This window comes from Anabrus simplex, chromosome 2 (assembly GCF_040414725.1).
Source record: "Anabrus simplex isolate iqAnaSimp1 chromosome 2, ASM4041472v1, whole genome shotgun sequence".
Taxonomy (NCBI): domain Eukaryota; kingdom Metazoa; phylum Arthropoda; class Insecta; order Orthoptera; family Tettigoniidae; genus Anabrus; species Anabrus simplex.
This window is the reverse complement of record NC_090266.1, coordinates 930,880,165-930,902,253: the sequence shown is the minus strand read 5'-3', so window position 1 is coordinate 930,902,253 and position 22,089 is coordinate 930,880,165. Positions and strand designations below refer to the sequence as shown.

At 42.0% G+C, this 22,089-nt stretch overlaps 1 protein-coding gene across 1 annotated transcript; it reads left to right on the top strand.

Annotated features, from left to right (window-relative positions):
- Positions 1-463: 463 nt before the first annotated feature.
- LOC136863742 (uncharacterized) lies at positions 464-21,758 on the top strand. The gene is made up of 2 exons (XM_067140095.2): positions 464-561; positions 19,481-21,758. Exons 1-2 carry the CDS (start codon positions 464-466, stop codon positions 21,756-21,758), a joined length of 2,376 nt encoding a protein of 791 aa, XP_066996196.2.
- The last annotated feature ends 331 nt before the right edge of the window (positions 21,759-22,089 follow it).

Below are 22,089 nucleotides of genomic sequence, written 5' to 3'. Positions count from 1 at the left end.
TTCTCATTCTGAAATAGATGCTTTCCGTATGAACCATATGTAAGCATTCCATTGTTCTCCCGTGGACAAAGAATTCGTGCGAGCACTAGACATTTTATGACCATTTCAACGATACTAGCAACATTGTGCTCTCCCGACCTTGAAGTGAGATTAGGTTCCCTGTCAGAAATTAGCTTCAGAACCCCAGTTATTGCTTTCATGGCTTCTTTCTGTAACCCAATTGTTTTGAAATTTACGACGCACGAGCGAAGTATAATTTTTGTGCCCACACAATTAGTTATTTGTACTGACAGCAATAACAGATATATTTGCTGACTTCGTAATTCCGATGAGATCATCATTCTAATCTCTTTGAATTATAATGTAGCTAGTGTATTTGCCTTCATTAACAAGAGTTATTTGATAATCCATTCCATTTTGTTTGTGTATTTTCAGAGAACAAGAGGGCGGATGAGGGAGCGCGATGATCAGCGTCACGGCGCTGCTGCTGGCTGTGACGTCCCTGTTTGAGTGCACTGGGGCGCTCACCATCAGCCACTGGGACCTGGAGGGAGCCAACGGGTATGAATCATTCTGCTACTAAGAGCCATCCACCGCCGTAGTCTACAGTTAGCTAAGTTTTTCTAGAAATAGTTATCTGTGGTTTCCAACTTGAACTCCATAAAAATGCCTAGCCTACCTGATCAAAGATCAGTCACCACAGTTGCACAGGTCATCAAACTTCTCACCTATTAAGAACACGGAGTGTACAAAAAACCTCCACTGAGGTTTTTCTACTCAGGTGCTCTAATTTGAAGAATGTGTCTGACATTTGCCTTGAAAGGAAGGGGAATTTCCTTAAATTTATTGACATATATCTTTAAAGAATTGAGTACTCTTAAAAGCGGACTGACTGGGCTGATTTTCAGAAAGCGACAGCCTAATCAAGTGCCCTACCAAATCGACCAAATGAAATGAAATTAGCTCCTCACCAATCGGATCCCAGTGAATGCATGTCGAAGTTTTGAAATAAAGAGTCGCTTCCTTGTGTCAAGATACATACGTAAATCTGCAGGTGCCAACATTACTATTTGCTTACTTACGGAAAATAAAATATCTTTGGTATCACAATCATGCATAATTTACGATTAAGGAAATATATTTAAATAAGATGAAGCTATTGGCATTTTTATCCCTCAGTCATGCCTTACGTGATGTGTCCGACCTAAATTAGAGTCTATTGTATATGTCTGATATTGTTTTGCACTAAACCCGTCATATGTGCCAACTTAGGTCTTGAGAATTATTTTACTATCCTGGGTGGCAATGTTTTGAGTGAATGGAAAAACCAGTTTAGATGAGAACCGAAATTCACTTGGCCGGGATCGAATCCCTAAATTCTCGCTCTATTGCACACACAGAACGTACCTTAGCACAGTTGGATACAGGAGTAGTCCTAATACGTTTCTTCAATAAATGATTCGTTAATGTGTCCCGTAAGTAGCACATTTTAAAAACGAGCATTTTAAATGTATTTGGAGAATTAATACAATATTGATAAAACATCAATTATAATTAGGGAGAGGATTTTAAGGTGGAAAATATGGTGATAAAAAAGGGGGAAAGATTCCGAAAATACGTACAATAAGGTACAGAAAAGGTGTTATTGAAATCGCTTTATTAAGGTTTAAAACAGGTACATGGGTTCTAATAATTAATAAACTTGTTATATTGGATTATACACAACAGTTCAATATTTTTGACAGTAAGGCGCTGATACTTTGAGCTCAGAAGATGCTTATATATAGAGAAACTCCACTCGACATATACAGAAAATATTGGAGCATAACTTGTCAGCACTCGTAAAGGAAGTTCAGTTAAAATTGCTAAGGTTTCCACATCTGGATTGTTTTTCAAATTTAATTCTAATTTGTATTTAGTAAATCCATCAAGGTTGTTCCTAACACTCATCAACTTCTTCCACTATTCCTCCTCTCGTAACCATGCGCTGCAAAGATTTCCATTTCTAGATCTTTATTGTTAAGTAATAGTTGCACCTGCTTGATGGATATTGCAACCGTTGAGTCTAGGGCACATATGAATCATTTAATTTTACCAAAGAATTTTCATAAGAAAACTGCGCATCTTATTCAAGTACCTCACCACGTGATGACAGGAAAATGTGGAAGGGGGAGCCCAGTCACCTTTTGGTACAAAACTTGAGGACTGTAAGCCTTACGAGAATTGTCTTCCGAGTAGCAATAAATTAATTTACCCTGCTAATTCTCCCCGATACTTTTACAAACACGGCGTAGTCTACGTGCAATATACGTCACATGGTCGAGGTTGGGGTATATGCTGTTCAGTCTTTGAAAAGCCGAATGCATGTAACGTGTTTCATCAGTCACCTCAAGCCTGACTTTTTCGTGTTGTATGCCTCATGACCACAGGTTCATACATGAGTCACTGAATGATCGAATTATTGTGCAGGCATTTGTGCTTTCGAGCTGGTATATTTTTAAAAGCATAGGCTTCAACCATTCATCAGATAATGGAAATACCAATACCTTCAAATCATATCTTTGCAGCTCATTAGTAGTATCAGCTAAAATGAATCCCACTTCATGTTTGCCGACCACCTTTCTTATTTTGTCGAAAACGTTCTTATAAATTGGCTATATGTAATTTTTTCTCAGAGTGCTCCGATCCGGTATTGACCTTTGAGTGTACTTCTCAAGTAATGATGTGAATGCGGGATTGTTTACCTTGTGGACTGGAATTCCAGACTCGATTTATGCCATGGCAAGATCCGCACTGAACTCATGCAATGACCACTGCTTTTCAGATCCTGAAGCGAAGGCGTGTGTCAGAGTAGTTTGCTTAAGTTTTGACTTGCGGAGTTCAGTGTTCTTTACATGTTTGCTGTACTGGATGTGCCGGTCTTTGACACTTGTCATCGATTGCAATATTTACTTTGCAGACGGCACATTGAAGAATGATGATATCAGCTTTGATGCATTTTGTATTTCCTATGAAAGTGCATACAACTTCTCCTTTCTAACCTCTGGCAAGATTTTGTGTTGTGGGAAATATGTTCTGGCCCGGACTGGTAAAACACTAACACGGCCAACAAGAGAGTACACAGTCGATAGATGGAACAGTTAAATTTATGTCAGTACTAAATAAACATAGTTTTAACCGTTGCATCATTATTGTTTAAATTTAAATTTCACTTCACAGCTGCAGCTTGGCCACTCTTGTTGGGATGTGAATTAGTGGTGGATCCCATAAATTATATTTTAATGGTTATTTGTTGACTACTGTTGACTTCTGATTAAACAAAATTTAAAAGATCTGTTTCCAAAAAGGGAAAAAGTTCTGTATAATCTTTTCAAAACACTGATAAAAGAGGGGGAGGGAGAAGGTGTTGAAGCACGAATTAAAAAGGAAAAGGTGACAAAATACAGTAGTCTCACAAGAAGGCGCAAAAGGTGGAAAAAATGTGGTTATTTTACTTCATTTCATGTCCAAAATACATATATTGACCAATTTGTATGAAAAAACTATATCTTAGGAAAGGTGCGGCACCTTAAAATCCTTATTATTAGCCTATGGAGTTTTCGTGGCTCACAGAAGAATAAGAAGTGCCTGGGTTTAATGGCTGGACATGGAATTACTTAGAGCGGCATTTAACATAACAAATTTGGAAATATTATTCCTTTCCTTTTTTAACAATTGAGAGATAGAATCTGAATGAATAACAATCAATAGAACAGGTTATTAACGATCTCGTCAGCTCAGACAATATCGGGGACTTAGAAGTCCGATCATCAGGTACAAAAACTTGCGGTAATTACAATATTAAAGTTACAAACAGAAGAAAATAAGTGCTCGGGAGATATACTATTCTACTAGATCAAGATATGCTCGTAACAGGGGTCCGAGCTCCAAGGTACCACATTCTAGCCTCGCAGAGTTACACTAGGCAACTCATCGGGTGACCCCACTTTAAAGGGTTCATCAATTGCTCCACAGTAACAATAACGTTGAGCACTGTCCCTGAAGGGAATCAAAACGCAGAAACAGTTACAGAATAAACAGCTACATGATTGCCCATACTACACTGGTTTAATAGTAAAAAGGAAAAGGTTGTACATAATCAGCCATAAACAAAAGGCGAGGAGGCGAAACAGCTGCGTTCCTTATGGCTTATGGCCCAATGATACATAGGCAATTCCTATACTACAAGGTGTGACTAAAGGAGAAACATTTAAATCCGAGACAAGATTTTTAAAATTTTGAGGTTGAAAGCTGTAGTCACCCAATGCAAGGCTGAATGGGGAACGACAGAAGGCCATAACTCTTGTTCCCTTACACTGGAACAGTTCAGACAAGACGGCCCTAAAGTGCCCTGTTTTTATAGTTCCGTAAGGGAAAGCTTTCAGAACCCTTTGTTGATAGGTTGAATTCCTGTACACATCCCCGGTTTTAAGTGGCTAGAGAAAATATTTATACGCTTCTGATATGAAGATAACAGTCGAGGAGGAACCAGTTGAAGTGTTGACAACTTCGGTACAGTATAAACAACAATCCTCAGAAAAAGATGTACCAGCAGCTAAAATAAGCATTACTCCATCATGTAGCTAGTGTTTAGTCCAGTAGAGGGAGCAAACAAATCGATGGTAGAGCCATCCAACAGTAGAAGGCGAAGTTCTTTGGTAGTTTACCAGTTCAAGTCCGTTGGCGTAGAGGGTCGTCAAGAAGGCGCTCATTTTAAATAGCCGGGAAATGTGTACCCCTGGGATACTGATGATAATAATAATAATAATAATAATAACAATAATAATAATATGCTTAACAACCTTTCACCTACTAATGGTCTTAAGTAACATCGAAGAACCAGAATCTACTCTAAAACGTTGTTTTGGCTTAAGAATTAAGATTATCCTAAATATATCTGGGGCACTGGAAGCTGACTCAACTGAATGATCAGTGGTGTGACCCTCAGTTCGTAGGGCTCTGGGTTAGATTCCTGGCCGGGCCGGGGATTTTAGCCACGTGTCGTTACTTCCTCTAGCTCAGGGTCCGGGTGCTTGTGATCGTCTTAATGCACATCTCCATCTATATAACACATCATACTACCAACTAACACAGAAATATGCAATACTGAATCTATCCCTCCGCATAGGGTTGCACCAGGTAGGGCATTCAGATGTAGAACTGGGCTTAATCCACATTATTGCTACCTCAGACGACAACTTGGAAAAAGGCCAAGAAGGGAAATTCTGGGTCACTAGAGTCACACTGACTCATTTTCGTTTTAGACGGTGGAATGAAGCCACATGTTCCCCATGTATTGTATGTGGTGTGTGATGCAATAATGTTTGGGACAGGACAAATAACTAGTATCCGAGCCAAGGAAGTAAATCATTCGTGATTTAAAATGCATGATTCGGGCGGGAATCGAAACCAGGATCCCGACGACCAGCCAGCTACGGAACCAGGCCGGTAATTTCCGGTAAGAGATCCGGTGGGGGCAAAAGTCCGTTCGTATCACCATTTAGAAAGCCTCAATTTGTCCGTCCACACCGTTAAGTGGGTATGAATACCTTCCAGGCGTTCTAAATGACTATATGAACGGACTTCTGACCCCACGAGAACGTTTAAAAGAAGCCTATCGCCTTAAATTCATAACTGCTCGTATGCGAAGCGGGAGCGGGTAGCTAGTATACACACAACGTGAACCGGGTATATGAGCGTAGGAGGGTTCGTCATACTGATAACAATTCGAAACAAAATTGATATCTCGCGCCGTTGTAATTTTAACAGCTTCTAGAATTACCCACTTAACAGTGTAGACGGACAAGTTGCCGACGTGACTCCTAGCCATTCCAGTGCAAGGACATCTGTGTTTGTTTTCATTTTCTCTATGTTAATAAGACCGAATGAAGTAAGTTAGTAGAGCAGCAGCATCGGTGCAATGGGAAAGATGGATAATCTACCAAAGTAAACTTTATTTCAATCGACTGCCAGGGAAGCAGATGAAAGGAAATACAAATCTCACTTATTGACTTCTATATAAGAGTGTAAAAATAATTATTTTCAATTCTCTAAATCTGCATTATCGCATAAAGTTTAAATTTTTTACGGTACTCTCCATTACTATCAATGACTTTTTTCCATTTTCCTTCTAGCTTAAAAATACCACTTTCCCAAAAAGTAGCAAGTTTTTGTAGGGTGAGCTGTTCGATGGTAGTTTTTCAGTCCTCGATTGAAGCAAGGCGTTTACCATTCAGAAAATTCTGCATAGATAGATTATAATTTGATGAAGCGATATCAGCGCGGTAGGGCGGGTGAGGTAACACTTCCCAGCCAAAAGACAGCAACATCTGACGAGGCGTAATAGACATGTGTGGTCTCACGTTGTCATCACTGAACACCACTTCACCGTTTGTTAATTCTAGGCGTTTCTCTTCAATGGCTCCTTTCTGATGGTCCGGCTGAGAACAACATCTGACTGAACTGATGATACGACCATTAGAGTTCAATTTGTAGTAGAGAATGCCTTTCCAATCCCAGCAAATACAAAGCAGTACTTTTCTGGAATGGAGACTTGGTTTAGCAACTGCGAATGGAGGATCATCTTTCCTTCGCCAGTGTTGCCATAAATGATCAACTTTCATCACCCATCACCAGACGTTTCAGAAATGGATCATGTTCATTGTGCCTTAGTAAGGAATCACAAATGGACTCGCGCTGTATCAAATTCCGTTCGCTGAGTTCGTGTGGCACACAGACATCGCAACGAAGTATCTAACCAAGCATCTTCACGTGTTTCTCCCGATGTCACCTTTGGGTTACTTTCAGCCAACTCCATGAGTCTTCCTTCGCCTGAAACAATGGATCTGTCGGTACGAGATTTGTTCTTTAAGGAACGAATTCCAGATTGAAACGCAGAAAATCATTTTTGGCATGTCCGATAGGTTACCCCATCCTCATCGTAAACAGCACTATCTTCCTCCGGATTTGCGAAGCACTTCTGCCCTTGCGACAGTAAAAGAGCATGAGGCGTCTGAAATTCTCATTTAAACTTCTCCTTTAAATAAACATTAGCATACACGAACCGCAGCAGATGATAGCGAGATCATCGACAGTCAGACATACGCTGAACATCTTATTGCGAGGAATTCTTCGTTGCCTACGTGAATGAGTGACGCAGCAACTGCTCTATCGCTGCTGTAGAGCGGGTTGTGGCCTTCCCAGGCTGAATATTCCTGCTGTATGGATTATAATACGAACAAAATAATCTCTTCACCAAATAATTCTTCTATTGAGCATTCATGCATGCCAAAGGATAGTGTACGGCAGATGGTTGGGCGCTCACCTCTTATACTCAAGGTTGTGGATTAGGAGTTCCGCACAGTTGACTTGCAATTAAGATTGGTAGATTTAAGATTACAAGAGACCCATGTCTGTATATTCACTGGCATGTTGAACAACCCTCATTCAGAGCGACATTCCGACACTCCAGCGTCTCATAAGACCAATAGAAGATGAAGGTGGCTTTGACACATTATTGTTAATAATAAACAATAATAATTTTATTGGCTTTACGTTCCGCTGACTAGTTTTACGGTTTCCGGAGACTCAGAGGTGCTGGAATTTATTCCTAAAGGAGTTCCTTTACATGCCAATAAATTTGCTGACACGAGACTGACGTATTTAAGCACCTTCAAACAAAGCCGGACTGAGCCAGGATCGAACCTACTAAGTTGGGGTCAGAAGCACCTCAACCGTCTGAGCGACTCAGACAGGCGTTATTAACAGTATTCTAAAATTTGAGATAAGATATTTATATCCTTATCGAGCGATTTGAATACATGACACAGGCCGTGTAGCCGTAATCCTGAATTTGGGAAGTGCTGGGTTCGAAATCTATGGTAGGCAGTCTTGAAGACGTTTTTCCAGTGTTATCCTGAATTTGAGAGATGGTGGTTTCTAACTCCACCGTAGTTAGTCTTGAACGCCGTACATTATTATGAAATGAAAATTCACAGCATGTTTCCTGTCATTCGACCGGGTCAGGAATGGAATGAATGAAGCCCCTATCTAGCGGGGAGGATAGGAGTTGTGCTGGCTGCCGAAGCCTGTCGCACTCCTCTGGAGCAATGTACACTGACTGACAGAGCAAATGCAACACCAAGAAGGAGTGGTCAGAACTTTATGCCAATTGCAGGGTAGACTGACGTCACTGAGGTATGCTCATGATGTGAAATGCGCCGCTGTGCTGCGCACGTAGCGAACGATAAATGGGACACGGCGTTGGCGAATGGCCCACTTCGTACCGTGATTTCTCAGCCGACAGTCATTGTAGAACGTGTTGTCGTGTGCCACAGGACACGTGCATAGCTAAGAATGCCAGGCCGCCGTCAACAGAGGCATTTCCAGCAGACAGACGACTTTACGAGGGGTATGGTGATCGGGCTGAGAAGGGCAGGTTGGTCGCTTCGTCAAATCGCAGCCGATACCCATAGGGATGTGTCCACGGTGCAGCGCCTGTGGCGAAGATGGTTGGCGCAGGGACATGTGGCACGTGCGAGGGGTCTAGGCGCAGCTCGAGTGACGTCAGCACGCGAGGATCGGCGCATCCGCCGCCAAGCGGTGGCAGCCCCGCACGCCACGTCAACCGCCATTCTTCAGCATGTGCAAGACACCCTGGCTGTTCCAATATCGACCAGAACAATTTCCCGTCGATTGGTTGAAGGAGGTCTGCACTTCCGGCGCCCGCTCAGAAGACTACCATTAACTCCACAGCATAGACGTGCACGCCTGGCATGGTGCCGGTCTAGAGCGACTTGGATGAGGGAATGGCGGAACGTCGTGTTCTCCGATGAGTCACGCTTCTGTTCTGTCAGTGATAGTCACCGCAGACGAGTGTGGCGTCGGCGTGGAGAAAGGTCAAATCCGGCAGTAACTGTGGAGCGCCCTACCGCTAGACAACGCGGCATCGTGGTTTCGGGCGCTATTGCGTATGATTCCACGTCACCTCTAGTGCGTATTCAAGGCACGTTAAATGCCCACCGCTACGTGCAGCATGTGCTACGGCCGGAAGCACTCCCGTACCTTCAGGGGCTGCCCAATGCTCTGTTTCAGCAGGATAATGCCCGCCCACACACTGCTCGCATCTCCCAACAGGCTCTACGAGGTGTACAGATGCTTCCGTGGCCAGCGTACTCTCCGGATCTCTCACCAATCGAACACGTGTGGGATCTCATTGGACGCCGTTTGCAAACTCTGCCCCAGCCTCGTACGGACGACCAACTGTGGCAAATGGTTGACAGAGAATGGAGAACCATCCCTCAGGACACCATCCGCACTCTTATTGACTCTGTACCTCGACGTGTTTCTGCGTGCATCGCCGCTCGCTGTGGTCCTACATCCTACTGAGTCGATGCAGTGCGCATTGTGTAACCTGCATATCGGTTTGAAATAAACATCAGTTATTCGTTCGTGCCGTCTCTGTTTTTTTCCCAACTTCCATCCCTTTCGAACCACTCCTCCTTGGTGTTGCATTTGCTCTGTCAGTCAGTGTACATTATTATCGTTATTATTTTACAATTTGCTTTACGTCGCACCGACAGAGATAGATGGTAATGATAGGATAGGGAATTGCTAGGAGTGGGAAGGAAGCGACCGTGGCCTTAATTTAAGGTACATCCCCATCATTTGCTTGGTGTGAAAATGAGAAACCGCAGAAAACCATCTACAGTGATGCCAACAGTGGGGCTTGAACCCACTGTGTCCCGAATGCATGCACATAGCTACGTTAATCAAACCCCGCAGCCACTTGCTCGATTGCTCATTAATTAAGGCCATAGCCACTTCCTTCCCAGTCCTAGCCCTTCCCTATCACATTTTCGTCCAAGATCTGTCTGAAATAGTGCGCAAAAACTAGCAAAAACAGTATCCTCTGAACTGTTCCATTTTGTGAGAAAGTATCAAAATTCATTCGTCATATAGGAATATTTCTGCGGTGGTGAAAAATGAGAGTTTGTGAATGGAAGAAAGGAAGGAGATACTACATAAGGTAAAGGATATCGTGGACAGTAGCACACCAGACCAGCTGACAATAATTATGTATGTTCATTTGCATCACTTATGACAGGCGAATGAAATCCTTACGTCTGTAAGGCTAGTTCTCGTCCATTCTTTCAAGGGCTGTGCGCTGTTCAGTGTCCACGCCAGACGGAAAAACAGCTGTTCTCATTACTTTTTCAGCAACTTCCAAGCTAGTGTATGCAGCTAAAATTATGCATGCGGCCTTCTGTTAATAAATATTTCAAGGGAAAAATTGGATACAAAATCGACATGACAAAACTGAGCACTTTCTTGCTAGAAACATTTCAGTCCACCGCTAGTTCCATCCTCCCTGCCTAACGACAGTCACGTCCTGCCGAGATTACAATACCACCCCTCACCTCATGAATCTGTTACGCCAAAATCATTGCACACGAAGAATTTTTTGAACACTTGTTGTTTGTACTACACTCCTCGGTTCAGGCTCGGTATTTCAGTTGACCAACTCACTTGTTACAAGTTATTAGGGATCCTACATGCTTAGGAAGGTAATTATCCCCAAGCATCGTGTGCCTGCTTCAGTATTCTGAAATGGTGTGAAAAGGAAACACGCTTTTATTTAGAGAAATCACGTCCTGCACGGAAATTTAAAACTATTATCTGCTGTAGAGGACTGCCTAACCGAGTCGTTAAAAGCGTGCATGGTTCACCCGGAAGGGCACGAGTTCCTTTCCTCGTCAGGAAGTCGAAAAATGTAGAAACGAGACTTGCACTTTTGCAGAGGCACATGGCTCTGAGGTACACTCAGCCTATATCAAAAGTACCATGTTAATTCCTGGGCTCAAAGACGGCCAGTCATGAAGCCATTAACTCTATCCTACTCAGTGCCGAGGTTAAGGATAGTGAAAGTCTTTACCTTCCACTCCTCCAGAGGCTGTCCGCAGATGGCTTTGCTATTCTTTTTTAGTGCCTTCTGTAATACCAGCCTAACTTTTCACTCATCAGTGATCTGGAAGGATTCAGTTCATGGCGGAATAATGCTCCCTGTGGCACCGGTTAACCATACGACAATGCTGTGAAGTGAGTTACATTAATGAGAATTTCCCTGCTTCCAAGGACCATGGTAGTTTAATGCCAATGTTTTGACATCTGCAAGTAAAAAGATCAAGTTCCGACCCCAGAAAGTAGTAGAGGTCTGAAATTTTACCCTGTCTCTCAGCAAAACAAGCTAATTCGCTCAGGTGTCCATATTAGCACAGCAACGGTAGTTAATGAATATTTAGTTCAGGTAGCCAATTGGTATATAGATCTTCAGTTTATTATTATTATTATTATTATTATTATTATTATTATTATTATTATTATTATTATTATTATTATTATACTTTCAGATTTGGACAGGTGCAGTTTTCTCACGATTTATGTACAGGAGTAGTTGGCAAGGCAGAGCAGGACATTCCCGGAAGAGGAGGGATAGGACGGGCCTACCCCTTAAAAATAAAAGAGAGATATGTGCGGAACGAGGAGGAGAGAGGCGGGGTACAGTAGGAGAGCGGTTACAGCCACACAAGTTCGACTGCTAACGGAATGGTGAGAGAGCTCCACTGTCATCTGGTATGGACGGTTGGAGGCGTCTTACGGGCCCCACGGATAGGGCCGGTCGTGTCATCATGGGAGGGCGGTCTTTTTTCTCACCAGGGATGATGACATGGCCGGACAGCAGCAGATCTTTTATTTTATTTACTTTTTATCCAGCGGGGTCGATGGTCGTGGCGGAGTATCTGATGGAGCTCATGCCCTAAGAGTCTCGTGTTGTTGTTTTTCTTTGTTCCTTTTTCCTGTTTTTGTAAGTTGTTTCCTATTGTGAGCATGTATTTGGGGCTAAACGCCTGTTATGTTCAAGAATAAATACAAATACAAATATTAGCACAGCAGTGATTTCCTCTGCACCGAACGAGTTGATTACGCGTGTCGGTTCACGTGGTTGTGAGCTAGCATTCGGGAGAGACTGGGTTCAAACCCCACTCTCAGCAGTTCTGAAAATGGTTTTCTGCGATTTCTCACTCCCACACCAGGCAAATGCTGAGGCAGGAAATTAATTAAGGCCACGGGTGCTTCCTACCCGTTGCTGTTCTGTCTGTGCCGATGCGTCGTAAAACTAAAAGATTCCTCTGTGCACAGGTTTTCTAGGGAAGAGAGACATCCCTTATCCCCTGAGCTAGAGGTCAAAAGAGAGAGAGAGAGATTATGTGTATCCGTTGTAAAATAGAGAAACGTAGGGGCCCACTGTTATGCAGTATGCTTACATTATCACTGAATGCTGCTGAAAGGATGCAGAACATATTCTTTCCCTCATAAATTAATGACGTTACACAAGTAACCTCATTAATATGTACTACGACTAAGCCAAGTGTAGGACTGGCCAAGAATCGGTTAACTATGGAGTGTAACCCTTGCACCTCTTGCGGTGGGCCGTCTCCCATCTGCACAGTGCAGTGCACTTTCAGTCCACCCGCATATTATTGTTCAGACTTAATCAGAAACCTAAAATTTCTTGTACCTTCTATAGGGACATTCTTTTATCTGTGCAGGAGATTGTCGCTCCCCCGGTCGCCCGCACTGCGAGCCTGTCTTCCCCCAAGCACTTTGCCGTAATGCGGCCAGCACGTACTTTTGCACAAGATTTCCCATATTTTATGAAGTTATTATGTATACATACACGCTCATATAATTAAAATGATATTGGAACAACACACTGAGCACTAAACACGTGAACACTTAACTAAGCTGAACCTTACGCTGATAAAGCTCTCAGCAGACTGCAAAGGAGGGGAACCTGTGGCGCCGAGAAGCGTACTGTATTAACGCAAAGTGCTTGGCGCGAGAGAAGCTCACAGCGCTGGCGATCAGGCGAGCGACAATCCCCTGCATAGACAAGAGAATGTCCCTGTAGCAACATAGCTATAATATAATCATAAGTGATTTATACAAATGTACCGGTTCTGTGATTTTATACATAACATGAAAGTAAGAATACATTACACTGAGGAAAGCTATATTAAAAATGACAAGCAAGAAATAAGTATGCACCGAGCTCGATAGCTGCAGTCGCTTAAGTGCGGCCAGTATCCAGTATCCGGGAGATAGTGGGTTCGAACCCCACACTCGGCAGCCCTGAAAATGTTTATCCGTGGTTTCCCGTTTTCACACTACGCAAATGCAGGGGCTGTACCTTAATTAAGGCCACGGCTGCTTCCTTCTCACTCCTAGCCCTTTCCTGTCCCCTCGTCACCATAAGACCTATCTGTGTCAGGTCAGTGCGACGTAAAGCAGCTGGCGAAATAAGTATGCATAAACAAAGTCTCTTCCACTCTTGAGATGTCCCCTTTTTGTAAAGAATGGTGTATATCGTAGTATTATAAATTAAATTTCTTAACGAACGGTATGTTATTCACACCAAGTACTGAGGTGTTCACGTCACTCAACGAACGATTACTCATTCAAATTGCATTGAATTTCATCCATGTTAACCGCCTCCAATATACAGGCTGTGTTGCTCTGATATACTGTGCCTGACCACCGAACACTGTGTTATGCACTGGAATTAACAATGAAGCGATATGTTGCCTTGGTTCGAATGGGCCTATTTTGGACAATGCTTGTTCAACTGTTGCTTTTTGATCTTTGCCCAATATTGGCGCATTTTCTGTCGGTGTAACTCTCCTTCATCTGTGCAGGGGGTACATTTCTTCCGGTTTTTGCCTGAAATCCATGGACTTCTTTCAGGGTATGTTGTACAGACAGTCTATCTTGTAGGTCTCATGTTCCCAGATCTTTAATGTCTTTCTCAGTTTCTATCAGCCAAGTGGCACGAATATTCGTGTTCTGCTAGAAGAAGAACATACGATTGGCCAATCGTTTGGGAGGCAGTCTTACTATATGGCCATAGAAAGCTACTCTACAATCAGAGAGTCTGTCTATATGTTCGTAGAGCTCGGAATTGCGCCGTTTACGGAATTCTTCAACTTCCTTAACCAGACCTAAGATCTTCCTGTGAATTGTCCTCTCTCTGACTTCCAGTTTTTCCATCAGACCTCTTCGGCTCATTGAAGGACACTCCATGGCATACAGAGCTTCTGGTCGTATGACTGACGTGTAGTGCTTCAGTTTCAGGTTGCGTGACAGGCATTGTTTGTTATAAGTGTCAGTCTATAGGCCAGTTCTAACTTGTTGATTCTCATGGATAATAATGCTCATTCTGAGAAGTTGGGCTCAATCCATTCGCCGAGATACTTAAATTTCTCAGTCCTCTTGATTTTTCCCTGTCCTAGTAGTATCTCTCTGCTAGCTTCTTTGATGTTAGTGAATAACTCTGCTTTTTGCAACGACACTTGAAGACCCAATTCGGTTGCGTCTTCTGAGGCAATTGACCTATATTGTTCCTGTATCCAGCGAATCGCCGATCGGTGCCATGTCATCAGCGAAGGCCAGGCAATCTACTATATCAAAATATAACATTTAGGCCTATGTTTAAAATAACAAATGGATCCGATAACCACATAGATCCTTAAATAGAAACAAAATTATTTCCTTCTACAAAAATAAACATTTTCTGTTTCAAATCTAAATAAGATTGAAAACAAAATACAATTACATTTTGATGCATGACGTACATACAACTACGCAGCAGAAAGTTTTTATAAATATTATAGGACATGTCATGATTCCTGTCTGAATAGCAGCCACCAAGGACGAGTGTTCCTACTCGAATGAAAGCTCACAGCTACGTGATCCAAACCGCGTAGTCAACTCGCTCAGTTATATATATTTTATAACCCGAAGTACTGTTATTTGAATTTTTCGATACCTCGAAGGATATTTTGAGCCCAGGTATAAAATATTTTCCCCTAACTTCAAGTTATGCACAAGATTATGCTAATGCGTATTTGTACTTTATTATTACGATTTGCTTTACGTCGCATCGACGTAGATAGATCTTATGACGACGATGGGATGGGAAAGCCCTAGGAGTGGGAAGCAAGCGGTCGTGGCCTTAATTAAGGTACAGCCTTAGCACTGGCCTGGTGTGAAAATGGGAAACCTCGAAAAACCAACTTCAGGGCTGACCGGATGCAAGCTCACAGCTGCGCGGCCCTAACTGCACGGCCAACTCGCCCGGTATGCATAGTTGATTATCTTCGTGAAAGACTTAACTCCTGTAATAGGAACCTGAACTTAAGTCGTCTGTCTCCTCATACAAAATAAATATTCTCTATATTTTATTCAGAAGGTTTTGTCTGACTAACCGCACATCATAGCAGTTTATAACCCTACTTTAGGCTACGACGCATCCCTCAGCATAATGTTACAGAGAAAACGTGCATAGGGAAATGACAGACTTATTTTCGAATATAGCATGAATCTTAACATGAGAATGATAATTATTAAGGCATGTAAAACTGGTTTCAAAATGAATGGTGAACACATGACGTTTAGGCCTACTTATGCTGTAAACATATTACCTCAGCTTTATTTATTCTTATATCACGTTATTCATTTCATCTCATTAACTCCTCTGATGAGATTGACGTTAGGAAGGGAATCCGGTCGTAAAACCTCGCTACGATGATTCATCACGCTTCACATCCGACTCCATAAATAAATGGGTTGAGGGTTCGACATACATACAGTAAAACTGGTTATAAAGGCACTGACTCTTGATAAGATTTTTAACAAAGCAGAATTGGTGACAAATATGAGGAAGTAAATAACGTTGCAGCTGATACATTTTGTGCAGGTGAAGTAGTATGAATGTTTCTCGATATCTCGAATTTTCGATAACTCGAAGTATTGTCAGCCCTCCGCAAATACTTCGAGACATCGAAGTTCGACAGTAATTTTAAATTTTCATTAACATTTCAATTAAACGTCACGAAAATGGAAAGTAAATTTCCAAAAACAACTGAAATGAAATGGCGTATGCCTTTTAGTACCGGGAATCGAGCCCGGGACCCCCGTGACTAAAGGCCAGCACGCTAACCATTTAGCCATGGAGCCGGACTTCAAAAAATACTAATAATTTATCAAATCAATTCTCGTGAAGTTTTACTTAGGTGACATTTCCACAAATGTTCGTGAAAATCCATGCATTAGGTAAATAGATCTGCTTATCTCCTGACTGCCCCGTTAACACTACTTAGAATAAAAATGGAGGAATGAGGTTATAGGCAAAAAGAAACGGAAGGGCCACAAAAGGGTGTGAAAGTGAAAGATATCCTAGGCCTCTCAAACCTACAAATATTGGATTCAGAAGAGAGCGAGAATCGACCATGGAAATTCAGATGCGAAAGATAAATTTGAGGTGCCCAAATGTGTAAAAGTAGTGGTAACAGATTATGCTATGGTGCTGTAGTTGCCACCCCACGTTCCCAAGTTGAAAACCTCGGAGAATTCCCGTTTTATGACAAGCAGGGGATACCGTGGATATACTCTACACCCATACCAACAGGGGGTTTGAGCGGTTTGAACACAGACACCCATTCTTCAACCCGAGGAATTAACCAACGTGGCCAGAATACCCGACCCGGTCAAGAATTGAACTCGGGACCCTCTGAAACGAAGCCCATCGCGCTGACAATTCAAATCAAATCAAATCAAATCAAATCAAATCAAATCAAATCAAATCAAATCAAATCAAATCAAATCAAATCAAATCAAATCAAATCAAATCAAATCAAATCAAATCAAATCAAATCAAAATACTTTATTTGCAAATGAGGTGTCTACCTCGGTGGCAAATGATACACAAAAATACATTGTTTTCAACAACCAAATTTTAAATTTAAAAGAAAGAAGACGTTTTCCTAAAATACCGTATTATACAATTTGCATTAACAATTTTTCTGTTCAACACACAGCTCACCCTTAATAAATTTATAATATTTACAAAATTCTACTCATAATATCTTCTGTACTTATACACATAATCAACTCATATACAGTATGTGGAATCACTTCAAAAAATACTATACAACTGCTATAAGATTTAAATTTACAATGCTTTTTTAACCCATTTTGGTACCTAACGTGTGTAACGACCTGCTGCGTCTTAACCAAAGCACTTTTTGCCGATGCTTTTCAGAGTTCCTGAAGGGCCTTCACAGCTACCGTAGCGGTCCCAGGGCCTTAGAAGACCCCACCGTACTTCACCCCTACAGGCAGTCCCCTACTTCAGCTGTCCAGTCTCCATGGACAAAGGGATGGAGTAATTTATTCACAAAAATACTTTATTTAAAATAACCTACACAGGTCGAATGCCCTCTAACATTTCTTTTCTCTTTTGCTGTTCATTCTTTCTCTTGCATATGTGTACGGATTTTTGAAAAGGATCAAACACTTCCCCAAGTAACCTGTTCCACTCTTTCACTCCCTTCCCAATGAATGAAAATTTACCCCAATCGTTTTTGCTAAAATCCCGTCTAATTTTATACTTGTGGTCAGCCCTGCTATTATAATTATTTTTCAACTGAAGCCTCTCATGGATTTCACCCCCAAGGTTCCTCTCCTGTATAGGCTCTATATAATCCTATAAATCTAGTTTTCTCCCTTCTCTTACTTAAAGCTTCCCACCCGAGTTTCTCAAACATTGCTGATACACTACTTTTTCTCCTGAAATTCAGTTAAGGAATCGGACAACAACAACACCACCACCACCACCACCACCACCACCACCACCAATAATAATAATAATAATAATAATAATAATAATAATAATAATAATAATAATAATAATAATAATAATTGTTACCGTGTTTTTGTGGTAGTTATGCGTGAAAGAAGGTGCGGGTGTGAACGGGTCTCAAACTACGAAAGTAAAATTAATTTAAAATTTAACAAGGTTATATTTTCTTTCCAAAAACAAAGAAATAACAAGCATGGCAGGTACAAAGTAGCAAGTCAAAGGGTAGTTACAATATTTACAGGATTTGGGCTTCGAGCCCCGAAAACACAATGCTTGGGCAATCAGCTCAGTTTTACCCCAAACACAAGTTTCAACAGAGGGGCAGAAAACCCCATTCATGCCTAGGAGCCCTAGCTCCAAATTACACTGAAAAGCCTCCACGAGGCATACAACACTCAATTTACATAAGAGCCACTCGCTCTCAACTTTAAGCCTCTCAAAGGCCACACCGAACTCCACCTTCAAGTTGTCCTCACTGGACATAGACACAGGGGTAAAATACCCAACCTACTGAGGTCTATTAAATGAAAAGGGGTAATTACATGACCTCTAAAATAACAATTTGAGAGGAGGCGATCTGCACTCCTAATACACTTGTTTTTAAAACCTAATCCGGCTCTAGGCCACTAATGCAAGGGCTAATCCCATACTACAGAGGTGACTTTAGAAAAGAACAATTTGTTTTACGTTAACGAAGAATAGGTTGAGAAAATAAGTTCACCTCAAAACAATATGATTGGGAGCTCGAAAAGGTTAAGCACTCTCTATCCCGATATGCAGTTTAAAAGATAGGATAGATACCAGTTTCTTTACATTTTACGGAAGGTTACATAATGGAAAAACTTCGGACCCGCCCCGAGAGTTAAACTGCTGAGCTAGCAAAGAAAGAAGTTATTAATTGGCCATTACCTTGTTGTTGACCGCTGCCGAAGAAAGAGGCGCTTCCCGCCCCCTGCTAGGTACTTTACACATAGAAAGATGGAACAGAAGTGGCGCAGAGACCCTAAAATCAGCAGTTTATATACTCTCGCGGAAGGTTCTAGGTGTTAGGGGAATGAAAACACCCTCCCACAAACTTTTTATTGGGTAGGATACAGCAACATATTCAAGTTGGGGGAAGATACCTATGATTGGTCAGAAATTAATAACGGAAATTCGGGATTGGTTAAATGCAAAACAAGGGGAAAGAGAGGGGTATACAGCCAACTTAAACAATAACAGAAAGAAATTTAACAAAGAACAAACTTTTGAAATAAAATTTTCTCCAAAGAACAGTTATTTTTCTTCGCACTAGGGTGCACTATTGTAGTTCTTCAGTAGTGTCCTCTAGAAGAGAAAGTTCACACTTCTTACTTCAAGCAAAACAAAAACACATCAAAAATGACACAGTTCTAAAACTCCGAAATTTACAGGTAGTGACATCTTCTGTGAAAGTAGAAAATTAATACCGTCAATAAAGTTCAGACTTCCTCCAGCAGAGGAGTTTCAACTGGCGCACATTTTAAATTAGCGGCGTGGAGGTGTACCGCCCGGTACAATAATAATAATGGATAAATCTACGATCTATGTGCTTCGGTTATACATATGTAGATTTATAGAGAGAATAATTCCTACTCATGCAGGAGATTAAGAAATGCAAGCAACTGATATTGTGAAATAATTTGTCTTGTATTCTGTTTACAGAACCTGCGACGGCAAGGCGACCTGCGAACACGAGACAGCAGGGCGTGGTTCCCGCTCTAGGCTAGACTTCGACCTTAATTGGCGGGAGAGGAACTGCATGTGTGATGCTCTGTGCTCTCGATACGGAGACTGCTGCCTGGACTCCCAGTACTTCATAGCAGCAGAGCAACGACGTGGTGCCACCTCTTTCTCATGTGTGGAGCTGCGTCAGTTCGGTGGCATCTACATGGTGACAACGTGTCCACCGGAGTGGGAAGATGTCGATATCCGAGCAAGATGTGAGAACGACGGCGACGAGCAGAAAGATCCTGTGTCCGCCATGCCTGTCACAAGTCATGTGACGGGACTGACCTACCGTAATCCTCACTGTGCCGTGTGTCACAGTGATCTCAACCACACGCTTAGTGACTTCTGGAAGCCCCGCCTAGAGTGTCCTAACTATAACCCTCAGCGTGGGCTGCCGGCCGATGTTATTTCTCAGGCACTGACTTTTGACAATGAAAGTAACTCATGGGGCCTTAATCTCACAGATTCCGGATTCCATGCTTGCTTCGTGGACCCTGTCATTCCTGAAACGTCATCTCACGTCGTAAGACGATGTGAGCCCAATATAATCCGTACTTGTGCTATTAACTGGACAAACGCTGACATTCGAGACCGCTGTGATGCTTACACATCCCACGTGTATCAGGGTGGAGATGGTTACCGCAACCCACATTGCGCCATGTGTAACAACGTACCCGTTCAGTATCTCGCATGTAGCAAAACACTTTTCCGATCAATGTTCCCGAAAGATTTTAATCCTGTAGCCTTTGCCGTGCTCTTCGATCTCTCTGGTGGAGGAGATACGGTGGGAATGGTGCGCCCATGCCCGGATAAAAAGCAGCTTTACGATCCCTTCTTCAGGCGTTGCCGTAGTGTTGTGTGTACAAAGGCGGGTCAGGATTACTCTGATGGTCGCTGTATTACCATAGCAAAGGATGAGGACGCCGAAGATGAATATTCAAATGAGCATCCTTCGAATGATCATATATATATTGTGGACCAAAACAGCACAGGACCTATAATTATAGAAGAAGAAGTCTATCCAGACTTAAACGAAACAGAAATCACTTTCTTCACCACATGCCCAAAATTTCTGTTAGATCAACAAGACTACGAGCTTCAAGATGGCAATTCTTCAGTTTATGTTCCGACATATGAAAGGACTTTTGGTAAAGGTGAATTTCGGATTCAGCCGGATGGCCACCTAGAGATTTGTGCATCTTCTCTTGGAACACAGTTTATTGACAAGTTCGGTACATATATGGGATATGTAACATTCGCAGGTCTTGGAGTATCTGTAGTGTTTCTAGTGCTTCACCTAGTGGCCTTTGTCCTTATACCTGAGTTGCAGAATTTATCTGGTAAAAATTTAGTGTCACTTTGTGTGTCACTCCTGTGCGCCTATTGTGCTTTCATGCTCGGTCAAGTTTTGGAATCATCCAGTGGCGCCTGTAAGGGCACAGCCATTCTTACATATTATGGTTTTCTGGCATCATTCTCGTGGATGCTGACCATGGCTTTTGATGTTTGGCGAACTCTTAGACTCGCAACATCCGAACTTCGTGTCTCTTCAGGAAAACAGTGGCGCAAATTTGCACTTTATTCAGCTGGAAGCTGGTTACTCCCCGCAGCAGTCGTAGGGGCAGCACTAATCACAGAGCATGCTCCATCGGGATCCGTGAATGAAGAATTTAGACCATATTTTGGTACATATTCTTGTTGGTTTGGTCATCGTAAAGCCTTACTAGTATTTTTTGCAATACCATTAGCCGTTGTCATGGCCTTAAACATTGCTTTCTTTTCTTCTAGTGCACACATGATATTCTCCACTACCTCCACTACCCGATTTACTTCTAGTAGTGGGACACAGCGTGACTTTCGCCTTTATATTCGATTGGCTTTGGTCATGGGACTGACTTGGACAGTGGGCTTGATTGCAGGCTATCTTGACATGGAGGGTCTTTGGTATGCTTTCATTGCACTTAATACTCTTCAAGGTCTATTCATTTTCTTGGCTTTCACATGCACAGAAAAAGTAGTTCGTGGAATTGCAGATGTAATCAACAATTGCTGGATGGAACATAAAGCCAACACGCGTATAAAGCCTCGCCGACCCCCTTCATTCTCTTGGTCTGGTGTATCAAGTTCTAGTACACACAAATCTCAGCTTGGAGGCAGCAGTGAAACAAGTCAGATCCCCAGAGAAGGGGAATCCGTTGACACCCTTTACTGAAGTAAAAGGAAATTATCATCAATTTATGGACTTCTAAAATCATAAGAAATGCCATGAATAAATGTAGTAATATGTTAAGCTCATTTTAATAACCCTTGACATATTTTACATATCCTTATGAATGTCAAGATAGATGCTTCAGTGTTAATTCCAAAATAAATATCATAAGGAACCATGATGGAAGTAGTTAGATTTATAAAAGTAAGCCTGTTACCCATTTGACTGAAACAATTTCTTTATGTGGATAGGTATAACTTATTGTATGAATACTTTTAAAATACTTATTCAAGAACAAAAGAAATAACACTCATCTCATAATTTAATATGTAAA